Consider the following 14102-nt stretch of genomic DNA (forward strand, 5'->3'; position numbering starts at 1 on the left):
GTGTGTCTATGTCTGTGTGTGTGTGTGTGTGTAATATTCTGAACAGTGTCAACATCAAGATAACGGTTTTCTTTTTTCTGAGTGGAAACAAACATAAGTGTCTTAGCAGCCACTGTGTTTTCTAGGTGTTTGTGTTGCATTTAGCACAATCAACCACAACACCAAACAGACAGATTTTAAGAACTTCTTGTGAGGTTGTTACTGTGAGATTTGCACCGTGTGGTACTATCAGTAAAGGGTTTTTTAGAACAATGAGAGGAAGGCTGGTTGCTTGTTAATTTCAAAATAATGTTTTTAAATTTTCCATTACTGATATCACTATTTGAACAACAGAGTCGTGTGACCGCTTAAAGTAAGTTAGAGATAAGTGAGGGATGAAGGAAGTGTCACATTAACATTATCAGCAACTAATGGAACAATATAATAAAATAAACAGTCCATAACAGTACGATAAAATATACAGTCTGCCGCAATCCTGTGTCAGAAAAATGCTATATCCTTTATCCTTTATTTACTTGAACCTTTTAATATAATTAGACTTGTCTGCATGTAGCCAGCGGTAAAACCTCCTTTTTTCTCATTCAGGATTTTTGGACAAGAACAACGATCTCCTCTTCAGGAACTTAAAGGAGGTGAGGCCGAGTGTACATGAAAAGAGAAGAGAATGAACTGGGACGTTTAAAAATAAAAAGTGTAGAGTCAGAGATTAAAATGTTTTTTGTGTGTGTGTGTGTGTGTGTGTGTGTGTGTGTGTGTCTGCAGGTTATGTGTATGTCGGAGAACAAGATCCTGACGCAGTGCTTTGACAGGGAAGAGCTGAGCGACAAGAAACGCCCCGACACGGTGAGACACCTTAGTGTGTGTGTGTGTGTGCGCTCTGAGGTTTTCTCTGCTGGTTTTACACACTCTAAGTCGTACCCTGCTGCATCCCAGCATACTTTCCCACAACTAAACAAACAGCGGTGTGTTCCCCTTTCCCAGTGCTGAGTGGGCTGCTTGATGGGGATTCTCTGCGGCTGCCCGCTCTCTTAGGAATGCCCTGACACTTACATGCCCTGCACACACATATACACACACACACACTCTCACTTGAACAGGGTGCTGTGACAGGCTGCAGTCAGAGAGCCAGTCCTCCACACTGGGCCCACTGTTCAGACTCCACTGGTCTGTCTGTCACATCTGTCTGCGCGACTCGTCATCTCAGTCACCCTCTCTTCACCTCTTCGGCTTTGCTTCACTCTCAGTATCCTCTCCATCCTCTTGCCCTTGTCTCCTCTCCATCCCTTCCTTAACCGTTTTTTTTTTTTATCCGTTCTCTGTTTGTCCGTGTCTGCCCTTCCAGGCAGCCACACAATTCAAAGCCAGTCTGGCGAAACTCATGGAGATCCTCATGTCTAAGGAGCCGTCGTACGTTCGCTGCATCAAGCCCAATGACTCCAAGCAAGCAGGTAGGCTCTTCTTTTTTACCCATATGACACTTGATAGCACTATAGTGTTTAGATATTGTTGTCAGTTGCTGTTATCGGGCAGATATCAGACTGAAAGTTGCCTTGTTGTATAAACTTTGTGAAATCCAAATGTCAGAAACCAAAAACATCTCTTCTCAAGATTGTTCAGTCATAGTAATTACTAGAGAGTTGCATTACATGACAAACTTTAAATTGATTTTCATACTTCATGAACATCCTCGATTGTCAAACCATTATCAAACCATCTGGAGGCAGTGGGATTTCCTTTGTGTGATATAACAAAACATTAGTTTGATGGTGTGCCAAAAACAAAAGTGCTATAATTGAAATGTCTGCAAATCTGACTGAATAAATTATGATTAGATATGTCAGGGTTTGATTTTGTTACTTGTTTCCACGTGCTGCTCTTTTTGTAAGGAGTCAAGTCAGCTTTATGTAAGAGTTCTTGTAAACACAGTGGAAGCAGCTTAGCAGGTTCAGCGAGCTAATATTTTTCCCACAAACACCATGTGAATCCTGAGCTTTCTCTTATTCCAGCCCAAACCGCTTGTTTTCTGCTGCATCAGTAGCAGCAGCGTAGCTCTCCGTGTGGTCGTCAGTATATCGCGCCGGGCCTTTGTTTCCATCCACACTTGGCCTTTTGTTAGTTTCACACTGTTTCTCTGTCCTCTGTCACTCCTACTCCTGCTGCTTAGCATTTACTGGTTTTCTCCGGTTCATTTTACCCACCAGGCTTTGGCGTATTGTTTTTTTTTTTTTTCTATGTGTGAATTGATCCCGTTCTTCCTCTCTTCTCTGTCCCAGGTCGATTTGACGAGGTGCTGATCCGTCACCAGGTCAAGTATCTGGGACTGATGGAGAATCTGAGGGTGAGGAGAGCCGGCTTTGCTTACAGGCGGCGCTACGAGGTCTTCCTGCAGAGGTGATTTCCTTCTAATAAAGTGTCAAACGTAATCACGCTCTCTAGATTCCCATTGTTTATGCAGTAAACACTGTCATTTTAATAAAGAAGTGATGCGCATGTTGGATTTGACGATGATCTAACTACCACCCACCAAACTAATAATCTTTTAGATTTATAGACCCACACCCAGTCACGTATTACCAATGTTTCATGATATGATACATTTTTTTCTCAACATCATATCTTTGCTTTAAATAGACATTTATTCTGAGCAGATTTTATTTTTTGTAAAATGAAAATGACAACAGCTATTTCCACAACAGCCTTAACACAGACTGACATCTTCAACCCAATTAAACTCAAATCAGATATGATTGCTACTTCGTCTCTGATGAAAAATCACATTTTAGAGAATGTAATTAACTAATTATGTCCTCCTTAATGACGTAGGGTGTTGTTTCACCCACTGCAGGCCATCCGCTCTTAATCAGATTGTTAACTGACCAGACCCACTAAATATTTGAAACACATGACGTGTAGCCAGCTGTGTGTTATGAGCCGGCCACAGGGGCTTTCATCTTGGACTATTAGCTGGTTTCAGAGAGACACTGGGATAATTTGACCACAATATAAACAAATCCTTACAGTATTATTCCTCAGATGCAACAGATGTAACTCATCTTCATGATTTCATTTTCAGTCCCATCCTCTCAAAATGTCCTGAGCAAGAGATTAACCGCTACAGGCTCATGTATTGTATAATCTAAAAGAAATATCTACAGAAATATCCTTATTTTGTCTTAGGTACAGCTGAAATCCTTTATTTATTGTTCCATAAGATGACACAAAGCAGTTAGGCCTCAATCATACATCAATTTTACCTGAGAGAAACGTTTAGGCTTCACATCCTAATAACTATTCCAGTCTTTCTCATATTTGTTTATTTTCTGCGTCTGTTCAGGTACAAGTCTCTGTGTCCAGACACGTGGCCTAACTGGGAGGGGAAGCTGTCAGAAGGAGTGTCCACTCTGGTCAAACACCTGGGATACAAGCCTGAGGAGTACAAGCTGGGCAGGTCAGCGAACGCACACACAAGCATCAGATAATTGTTTAAAGTTTCTCTTCGTCCTGACTCTGACTTGATTAATGTTTCTCTGCTCTTCCACACAGGTCCAAAATCTTCATCCGTTTCCCAAAGACCTTGTTCGCCACTGAGGATGCACTTGAGAACAGGAAGCACAGCCTCGGTAAGAGTCATGACACGATATCGTGATAGTGTTTGTGCCTCAGTGTGCGTTTTAAACAATTGTTGTTGATCTCTGCACAGCCACCAAGCTACAGGCGGGATGGAGAGGCTACAGCCAGAGGTCCAAGTACCAAAAACTCAGATCTTCAGGTGAGGAAGCTCTGGCTCACTGATCTAACTCGTCTGATGTATAACTAGAGACAAAGACAAAACCACAACACTTAGTCAAATGTGATTGTTAAGCTGTGTTTGTTCGCCCTCTCTTGCAGCTATTAAGATCCAGGCGTGGTGGAGGGGGATCCTGGCCAGGAGGAGGGCCCAGCGCAGACGACAGGCGGCCGATACTATACGCAGGTACAGACCAGCAGAGGAGCTTATCAGACTTCACATAACCACCACGATGTTGTGTAGATGCTGCAGTGTTACTCCGTTCCTTATCTCACCCTCAGGTTTATCAAAGGCTTCATCTACCGCCACAAGGAGCGCTGTCCAGAGAACGAGTACTTCCTGGATTACGTGCGCTACTCCTTCCTCATGAACCTGCACAGGAACCTGCCCAACAACGTCCTGGACAAGAGCTGGCCGACTCCTCCGGCTGCTCTCACTGAGGTGGGCTTTTTTTAAGGCCTTTCTGGACAGAAACATATCAAATATAATATTGCATGTTGATATTCACATTGAACTTAAACTATTGTGGGACACCAGTAGAAAGATTATATAATGAATTTTATTGATAACATTCAAAATGGTGAACGTTAAAGAACTTCTTTTATTTTCTTTACATTACTAGTACACTTAGATGTCCAGTGAGATGTGTACAAGTGTGAAAACACTTTGTCTTTGTCTATAGGCATCAGAGCATTTGCGTAAGATGTGCATGCAGAACATGGTGTGGAGTTACTGCAAGAAGACCAGTCCTGAGTGGAAACATCAGGTGAGAACTGTCTCACCGTCAGTCAGAACCACCTCTTTGTCACCCGTTTGCTGCTCCAATTAATCCGTTGTCATCAAACCTGTTTGAGTAGATGGAGCAGAAGATGATCGCCAGCGAGATCTTCAAGGACAAGAAGGACAACTACCCACAGAGCGTCCCCAAGCTCTTCGTCAGCACAAGGCTCAGTAAGGCTCCGACATCTTACCTTTACCAAAAAATAATATCCTCTTCTCTCCGTACGTGGGGGCTTTAAAATAATTCTTTGCTCGTTCAGATGGTGAGGACATCAACCCCAAGGTGCTTCAGGCTCTTGGCAGTGAGAAGATGAAGGTTAGTGAAGCCAAATTAACTGTAAGCGTCAGTGAACTGAACATCAGCAGTGAGCTGACCTTCACCCTCTCTGGTCCCAGTATGCAGTGCCAGTCACCAAGTACGACAGGAAGGGCTACAAGGCCCGCAACCGCCAGCTGCTGCTGACCGGCAACAGTGCCGTTATCGCAGAGGAGGGCAAGCTCAAACAGCGCATCGACTACGCATCTCTGAAAGGTCAGTGTGGGAAACACAGTCCAGCCTGTTTTTGCAGCTTTTCATCACCTGATTTTTGATTTGGGGTTATAAATACCCCATTAAAACCATGGCCAAACTTTATTCTCATTAAGACTAGAGAACTACTTTGTTGATCAGAAGAACAAATGATGAGGTTGAGGAGACTGCTTGTATTTGTTTAGTAGCATCTCTGTAACACTAGAGCTGGGTGTCGCTGCTCATTTTGTCAATAATTGGATTCAGATTCACAGTGTCGAAGAGATTTTCTCAAAACTAATGTTTGCAAGTATTAAAAATATGGAACTTTTAACAGGTGCATTATTAAAATTGTTGCCACCTAGCTTTTGTCTAGCTCTTCCCTGTCGTATAGGAAATGGCATATATCTTAATATGTCTTTCAAATGAAGATCGATTTGAATCAGAAGGATCTATTTATTACACTAGGCCATATTTATAAGCGGCTCATCTAGTATCTAGTATATATCTAGTATACATCTACTATAATTTGAACTGTCCTTTCTCTGCAGGCATCTCAGTCAGCTCCCTCAGCGATGGCTTGTTCGTTCTCCATGTGCCCAGTGAGGACAACAAACAAAAGGTGACGCTTCTTGGAACGTAGCGGTACCGTCTAGCACAGTCTCGTGTAGTTTTTAGTGTGAGTTTTCACGGGGCCTGATTGTTTCCTCTCAGGGAGACGTGGTTCTGCAAAGCGACCATGTGATCGAGACCTTGACCAAGATTGCCATCTGTGCTGAGAAAATCAACAGCATCAACATCAACCAGGGCAGGTGAGCACAGACAAACATCTTGGATATGAAGGCAGAGAGCTGATGATAGGCTCCTGGTTGGTTCAGGTTCAGTGTGTGTGAATCCTCCACAGAGAAGCTGCAGTAGCTCAGTGTTTTCAGATGTGCAGCTCAGACTAACTGTCCCTCTGTTTCCCTTCAGCATAAAGTTTACAGCGGGTCATGGTAAAGAGGGGATCATAGACTTTACTCCAGGGTCAGAACTACTGGTGGGCAAAGCCAAGAACGGACACTTGTGTGTGGTGAGTGGACTTCTTCAGCTCCGTTGTGATCAGTGTAATCAGTGTTTACTCTGTGTGTTTATGAAATAGATCAAATATTCTATGTTAGACCATGTTAATCATAAAACTATATAGTGCAGTATGTACTCCTACGCATGCATATTGTGGTGGGAAGTTTTAAGGTTGCCTTTTTGTCATCTAAGCACAGTGGAGTTGAATTGGTTTACAAGAAAATCCCTCAAAAAAAAAAGATGTTTAGGTTCTGTCTTTTAGAGCTACTTCACTTTTACAGCAACTAGTCATTTAACGTTTTGCTATCGGGCATTGAGATTGCTTTAATCTCATACTGCTCTGATCTGCTGTAAGACTATCAACTTTGTCCACGATAAAAACCCAAATGTTTCCTGATAACAACTGAGTCTGGTAACACCATGCTACTATGCTACCATGTCAGTGTTGGCACTAAAGCTTGTTTCACTGCCCCCAAGTGGCCAAAATATCCAAGTGACGCAGCTTTAACATCTCTTTATATCTAATATCTGTTCATTCTTCTGTGTTTATTGAGGCACTTGATTAAAAATCAATAAAACTTTTTAGTGCTGATAAAAGACCATTTATGTGACATTATTTGTTGTAGTATGAGACTGGAGGAACTGGCTTTCTAAGAATTGTTCCTCCTCCTGTGTGCTTCTTCCAGACCGCCCCCAGACTGAACTCCAGATGATGGCCATCCTGATCACACACACACACACACACACACACACACACACCAGGACCTCTCCCATCCGCCAATCACACGACCGCAGACCCCGCTCTGCCTAAGCCAATCAGACGCCAGCTGTCACTACATGTGTGGCACGAGCTTCCAATTAAACCAACAAAAGAAAAACAAATAAAAATCCAGCAAAACTAATTGATATATTTATGTTTATATATAATATTTTTGGGATTAATACTGTTGCTGTTTGAATATTCTGATTTTATATATGAGGCCAAGGAATAACAAATATTTTGGTGCATTTTTCTGGCACCGCGCGTGTTAATTGTGCTTTATCCGGGAACATGACTGAGATGAGGGAAAAGTTAGAACAATTGAGGAGAAGGTGATGGAAGTCAGGGTTAGTTGTTGCCTCTTTCTTTCCTTTTTGCTTTCTGCTTGACTTTATTACCTTCCTGACGCTGCTTTTCTCTCTGGTAGGCTAGGTGGCTTGCTTTTGAAGCATGAACGTGTCGAGACCGAGGCTGACAGCATGTAGGACGGCTGATGAGAGGTTCAGGGACAGGGGAGAGCAACTTTTTAATCGCGCGGTGATGTTTAGGTGCAAAACGAAAGGCTGTTAGTGTCAAGACTGCGGCTCGATAAATCCGAATGAACGGCTGGATGTACTACTGAATATATCTCCAGAGTCTGTGCTTGGTTGTATGAGAAGGGAGGTGAAATCACTACAGCGTATAGTGGAAATGCTGCCAGGAACGAACAAAGTATGTGAGATGTGGGTGAGGTTGTGGCAAGAGATGGGTCAACGGGACGAAGAGAGGAGGCAGCAGTCGTTTGCCTTGGCGCCAGGTGCTTGTGCCTTTCCCCTTCAGTTCTGCACATTTATCGAAGTATGAAAAAACCATGACACTCAGCGGCAGATTGAGTCGAGTTAAGTGTAGGTAGAACTGGAGCTGCGCGTAGAGCATTTGTTTTCTTGTTCCCCGCCTCATAGTCTCAGCTTCTACGTCTGCTTCTCCTGCCTGACCTGCCTCTCGTCCATGGAGAACCATAGACGTGTGCTCGCTACAGTCTGACCATCATGAATCCACCCAGCCAGGATCTATAGCTAAACTTCTCTTTCTTAATGCAACAACTCAAACCTTAAAGCAGCCTGTTGTGCATTAGTGGTAAAATTCAGTTTAGCTAAAATGCTAAAGGCCAAAAGAAGTGTTGTTGTTTGTTTTTTTTTTAAACTGTAGCTGTTCTGTGTTGAATCCAGCCAGGAGACAACTAGTTTAAGTTTGTAATGAACGCCTCATATTTAGACCAACTGTTTTCCGGTGGAAGGATACCTACTTTTTTACTTTACACATTATCCATCACAAATAACTCCCACATTTTTTCATTTAACTCCCAAAGAACCTCACACTTCGTAGGATAAAACCTTCTCAAAGCTTAATGCGACACTGAAAATCTTTGTTTCTCTTTCTCTGCGTGGCACTGGGCGGCGAGGCAGGTGCAATATCCCGAGGCAGGGCCGTACCGCTGCGCTTACTGGCCAAAGACCATGTTGATTCCCAGTGATTCTGTGCTGTATGATTAATATGATTTATTACTGTGTCGATGTTATGTTTCTGTCCCAGGAGGGAGACGTGTATGTACAGTGTGTGTTCTGTGTTAAAAAAAAAAAAAGAAAAAGAAAAAAGAGTGATTCAAACCAAGTAAAGGTTTGATGATGTGAAACGTTTGGGGCGTGTTTGTTTGACTCGTTCACGTGCCTTTGTCTGATAGCAATACGAGATGTGTGTGTGGGAGGAGAAATACCTCTTTGAGTGTGGTTTTCTAAAGGCCCCCCCTCCCTCTCTCTGTGTATAAGCTTCACTCAAACCAAGTCCTACGTTTTCTGTTGATTTACAGATGCACTCCTGTCCCCAGCCACTGACTTACTGTATGCACCAAACCGATGTATAATTCTGCCAACACACTAAAAAATACAATACTTAAGATCTAAAAAATGAATAAAATTGAACAATAAATATAAACTGGTGAGTGTTTATCGCTTCCTTTCTTTGACGCCTTGCATGACAGCCCACTGCTCCAAGTGTTGATCAGTTTAGATGGAATAAATGTGGATGTGAGTTCTTATGTACGTGGTAAACGATGCTGGTGTGATTTGATTTGATTTAATCGGATAACGTCACAGAGACTGGGATCACCTTCTGAAGTTCTTCAATGAGTCAGAATCACGTGGTGCCATTTAATGGATGTGTGAGGTAAATTACCAACAAGTAACCAATGGAGATACTTTTGGATTGATATTTAACCTCCTGAGGCCCTGCGTCCACATATGGGGACATTAAGTTCTAGGTTTAATTGCAGCTTATTCTACTTTTACCCGTTTTCCTCGTCAATAGACACTTTAGTCTGCCCTCTAGTGGAAGCAAAGGATCTATAGACTAGACGGTAAAAACATGGACGCAGGCATTGCATCCGATTTATTCTACAGACGATAACAGGGCAAAAGTGGACGAGGAAGCATCAAATTCTACGGTTAAAACCTATTTATTTATGCTTATTAACGTTTCTCGTTTGATATGACCCACAAATTAAACAACTTTTTTTTACATTCACTAGCCGCTAGCTACAACCTTGCTAATTAGCAAGTACTCATTTGAGGACATTGGGACTTAATTGTTCATAATTCTGTCAAGTACTAAAATAAACAGTTTTATATTTTGTCACACATTGGTGACTTTATTACAATATAAATAATGAAATAATTCCAGTGTCCACATATGAGGACAGTGTTTTTTTCAAAAGTTCCTGTTGAAAGATGATGCTTAGTTTTTATACATCTTAGGTCCTACTGAACCCAAATGGCAAATGGGTGTTAGGAGGTTAAGTCAAAGGCAGATTAAAGGCGAGTCATAGCCTGGTCTGGAGCGTGAGGCCCAAATAAAGACAACTGTTAGACTGTTTGTTATAACGGCGGGAGAGCAAACGAGTTAATTTAATTAAAGCAGTTTGAGGAAATGCACCATGTAATGCTCAATCTGTGTACAATCTGTACAGTTCCACTTCTTTTTGAATACTTTTTTATATATTCTATTGAAGACAATAATAAGAAATTCCAGATGGCTGCTAATCTACCATTTCTGGAGGCTATGTAGCTGTGTCCCATTTAAAGACTGTTTAGTTTATTTATTTATTTTTTCTCTGGGACATATTCTCATATGTAGATTAGATAACATGGCCATGAATCAGTCTCAGGACATGACTGTGGCAGGGAATGACACAAAATTACAGCAGCGTGTCTATGAACTTCTTCATTTCTTCTGTAGTTATTTCAGTCCAGGTGAGCCGCCTCCCTTCCTCCAGCTGTTTGGCTGCGTTCCTGTTTGTGTTTTCACAGAGGAGTTTGAAAACTGCAGCATCTGTAGCATCCCTGCAGGTTCTCTCTCTCCGGCCCTGAATGGGACCCTCCAGGTGGACACCTCATCAAGGATTCCTACAGCGTCTCCCAGGACGCACGCCATTTGAAAAAGAAGGAGAATTTGATTTCTTTACTGTCATTTCATAGTGGATGCATTGTGTAGCCGGTCCTCTTCACAACACAAACTGAAAGTAGTGGAGAAAAATATTCAAGTACAAACAGGAATGATACACTCTACAGATGAATACAGGCAAACATTATTCAAAAAAAGGCACCAAACCAATCAGTCAGAGCAATGCATGTACCATAATGCTCACATTTGTGCATAGAAAGACACTTAATGACACACTACTCTAACAAGTCACCACGTCAATGATACATAAAGTCTTGCTGCCATTTTTATTCAGCAGTTCTCTGCTCTGGCGTCTGCCTTTCTCATTCACATACATAGTATTACCTAATGTATTCACTCACCCATCTAAATAACAGAATTCAGGTGTTATAGTCACTTCCATAGCCACAGGTGTATAAAATCAAGGCATGGCGACGGTTTCTACAAACATTTGTGGACAAATAGGTCGCTCTTGAGAGCTCATTGAACTCCAGCGTGGTGCAGTGATAGGATGCCTCCTGTGCAACAAGTCCAGTTGTGAAATTTTCTAAATATTCCAAGTCATCTGTCAGTGGTTTTATAACAAAGTGGAAGTGACTGGTAATGACAGCAGCTCATGTGAAATGACAGAGTGGGGTCAGTGGATGTCAGCAACTTTCTACGGTGTCAATCACTTCACGTGGCCTTCAGATTAGCTCAAGAACGGTGCATAGAGAGCTTCATGAAATGGGTTTCTGTGGTTGAGCAGCTGCATCCAAGCCAAACATCACCAAGTGCAATGCAAAGTGTTCGATGCAGTGATGTAAAGCACGACGCCACTGGACTCCAGAATCAATCACGCTTCTCCATCTAAAAATCCAGTGGACAAATCTGGGTTTGGCAGGAGAACTGTAGACTACTTGCCAAATGTGGAGTTTGGTGGAGGGGGGATTATGGTGTGCGGTTGTTTTTCAGGAGCTGGGCTTGGCCCCTTAGTTCCAGTGAAAGTAATTCCGAATACTTCAGCATACCAAGAGATTTTGGAAATTATCATGCTCCCAACCTTGTGGGAACAGTTTGGGGACGATCGCACATCATCTGTATTTACAGCAGTGTCTCTGCCACAACTAACTCCGTCTCATGATCATCTTCAGATGATAATACTGAAAGGTATCACTGTTAATCGTTCTAAAATGAGGTGAAGGTGCCATGTTTATGTTTGAATCTACTGAGACTCCAAACAACTCCAAACATAAACAAACCAGGATCCCATGGCAACAACACGATGTTGAGAAGCTTTAAACTAGAGCTTAGATAAACACACACTCATTCATTTTGGAGACAGATTCATTGTGACACCAGAGAGTACGCTGAGACATAAACGCTGCCAGTGTGTTCACAACATCCGAGTTCATCTGAACCCAAAGAGGTGAAACACTGTGATGGACAAGCTCAAGGCCCAGCTGGAGAAGACCAGAGTGAAGCTGACGAAAGCTCAGAACATCATGCAGGTCCTCCAGGGAGAGAAGTCAGCCCTTCAAAGTGAAGTAAAGGCCCTGAAGAAACAGCTGGCGGCACGGCAGAACAATGGTGAGACGAAAGAGAAGCAGCGCGTACGCTTTGCGCTGGATAACTCTGAGGAGACAAAGGACTGCAGAGGCTCCTGTCTGCTGGAATTAAACCTGCAGAAAGAAGAAAACCAGAAGCTCCTGGTGGCTCTGAAGGAGGCTGAGCAGCAGCTGAGGGTTCAGCAGCTCCAGTGGGAGGAGGACAACGCTTCCCTCACCAAAAAGATGGAGACATCAGAAGCCTCTCATCTTGCCCAGCTGGGCAAGAAGGACAACAAGATCAAGAAGTTCGAGGCCCATCTGCTGAAGCTCAAAGAGCAGTGGAAGAGTGACCACGGCAAATGGCAGCAGGAGAAAACCTCCCTGCAGGAAGAAATGGACAAATCCAGAGCTCTCCTCGTGGCTCAGCTTCAAGAGAATGAACGTGCAAACGTGAACCTTGTCGCTTCTCTGAAGATCACTGAGCAGCAATCCTCCTTTATCAAGGACTTTCAGCTCAGGATGGATGCCCTGCAGGGAGAGAGGGAGGCCCTTCATGATGAAGTGGAGGCCTTCAAGATAGGGCTCAGTGCTCTAAAACAGCTGAGTGCAGAGGCTGAAGCTTCCTATCTGCTGAAAATAAATCAGCAGAAAGACAAAAACCAGAAGCTCCTGGTGGCTCTGGAGGAGGCAGAGCAGCAGCTGAAGCAGCTCCAGTGGCAAGAAGAAAAATCCTCCCTCATCACTCAGATGGAGACATCGGGGGGCTCTTGTTTTGCCCAGCTGGAGATCACGGAGAATGAAAAGAAGAAGTTTGAGGCCGACCTCCAGGAGCTCCAGGAACAGCAAGAGAACAACGACCTCATACGGCAGCAGGAGAAAACCTCCCTGCTGGAGGAAATGGACAAATCTATCGAAGAGCAGCAGGATATCAACAATGACCCCGTGACCCCTTTGAAGAGCCTTGAACAACAGATGGAGAGGTGTTGTACGGAGAGGCAAGAGGACGTGTCGAGCCTCGTCCAGGCCATAGAAGACCTCAGGAACACTTTTGAATCTAAGAAGCAGGAGTGGGATAAGACCTGGAGCTTCTTGACGTCCCTGGTGGACGATCTGGAGCGTAAAATGAGCCAAATAAAGAAAAGGAAGAAGAAATGGTACGGAAGACTATTCTCTTAATGCCCAGATCCACACCTTCATCTCTACAAACCTGCTTCTCAACTGGACATTACCCATTTCAACGTAAGAAATAAAAAGCTAAAATAAGTTCATGATTGCCTGATGTTTTACATTTAAGGTTACAGATATGGTATAGGACGTTTATTCAGTCAGTGGACAAGCACTGATGGGTTTGAATTTGAACTGCATCATGAAACATTTTCTTCTAATAAGATCACTGATGTGAAGTTATTTTACAGTCTAGGTTTATAAGCTTAAACAAGAAACACATAACTTTTAACATACAAAATAAAAGTTAGAATTAAATATTGACCAGTTAAGACATTCAAACTATTTGTTCAAAGAGACGTGTCACTAGAAACGTTTTTAACATCCAATTCTTAGCTGTATTATTCATGAGATGTTTCTGTTACTTCAGTCTTTTAGATTGTGTTCAACACATTTTTTATTGGATGTTACAACATAATAGCTACCATATGCTCGTATTTCTAGATACTAGACTTCAGTGTTTTAATGCCTCGGATCATCTGCTGCACTAAAACAGAATGTAAACAACTTAGGAAAATTCCTCTTTTCAGGTGCGGGACAAAATGGTGTGTTCAGAGTAGTATTTACACTATGCAGAGGCAGAGCTGTGATGATGAGCCTGAGAACTCATCATCATTTAGTGTCCTAGCTTGAAGTGGCCGCTAGATGTCGCCCTCGCTCCCCCGTCTCCTCGTGTTTATGGTTTATAGCTTTTTATTTTTCTCGACGGTGTGAACCCTCCTGTATTTCGAGGAATTACACATGTGCCTTGAAGCTGAGAGTAAACAAGTTGTCGACTCTCCTCCTGATGGATTAGTGGCCTGTTTACGGGAACACTCAGAGAAAACAAGGACTTAAAGAGGGTTGAGAGATAAAGCAGCTCCTTTAATTTACTCTGAAATCAGAACAAAGACTCCACTGGAGTTACGGTTTTTCTTTTTGTTTAGTTTTAGTTTTTTAGATTCCGATGCGGAACATTGCTGTTGTTTAAATGTGCGC

General features: G+C 42.8%; 2 protein-coding genes across 5 annotated transcripts in view; both read left to right on the forward strand.

Moving 5' to 3' along the window:
* Window positions 1-8880, forward strand: part of LOC125014178 (unconventional myosin-Ic-like) — a 55328-nt gene extending 46448 nt beyond the window's left edge. For all 4 annotated transcript variants that reach the window (XM_047595244.1, XM_047595247.1, XM_047595246.1 and 1 more), the window contains exons 16-32: window positions 586-632; window positions 763-843; window positions 1343-1448; window positions 2274-2391; window positions 3335-3448; window positions 3544-3620; window positions 3701-3769; window positions 3889-3973; window positions 4069-4228; window positions 4470-4553; window positions 4645-4738; window positions 4828-4883; window positions 4964-5099; window positions 5627-5697; window positions 5790-5887; window positions 6048-6147; window positions 6824-8880. In XM_047595244.1, coding sequence (XP_047451200.1) covers window positions 586-632; window positions 763-843; window positions 1343-1448; window positions 2274-2391; window positions 3335-3448; window positions 3544-3620; window positions 3701-3769; window positions 3889-3973; window positions 4069-4228; window positions 4470-4553; window positions 4645-4738; window positions 4828-4883; window positions 4964-5099; window positions 5627-5697; window positions 5790-5887; window positions 6048-6147; window positions 6824-6850 — 1523 coding nt within the window. In that variant the 3' untranslated portion in view covers window positions 6851-8880. The remainder of the gene's footprint in view (window positions 1-585; window positions 633-762; window positions 844-1342; window positions 1449-2273; window positions 2392-3334; window positions 3449-3543; window positions 3621-3700; window positions 3770-3888; window positions 3974-4068; window positions 4229-4469; window positions 4554-4644; window positions 4739-4827; window positions 4884-4963; window positions 5100-5626; window positions 5698-5789; window positions 5888-6047; window positions 6148-6823) is intronic.
* Window positions 8881-10762: 1882 nt separating this feature from the next.
* LOC125014180 (kinesin-like protein KIN-14P) lies at window positions 10763-13163 on the forward strand. Its single transcript, XM_047595248.1, has one exon. It carries the CDS (start codon window positions 11793-11795, stop codon window positions 13074-13076), a length of 1284 nt encoding a protein of 427 aa, XP_047451204.1. The 5' UTR covers window positions 10763-11792; the 3' UTR covers window positions 13077-13163.
* Window positions 13164-14102: the final 939 nt, after the last annotated feature.

This window comes from Mugil cephalus, chromosome 9, assembly GCF_022458985.1.
Source record: "Mugil cephalus isolate CIBA_MC_2020 chromosome 9, CIBA_Mcephalus_1.1, whole genome shotgun sequence".
NCBI lineage: Eukaryota > Metazoa > Chordata > Actinopteri > Mugiliformes > Mugilidae > Mugil > Mugil cephalus.

Coding starts and splice junctions, on each gene's coding strand:
- LOC125014180 (XM_047595248.1), top strand. CDS start 11,793: ATGGACAAGCTCAAGGCCCAGCTGGAGAAGACCAGAGTGAAGCTGACG.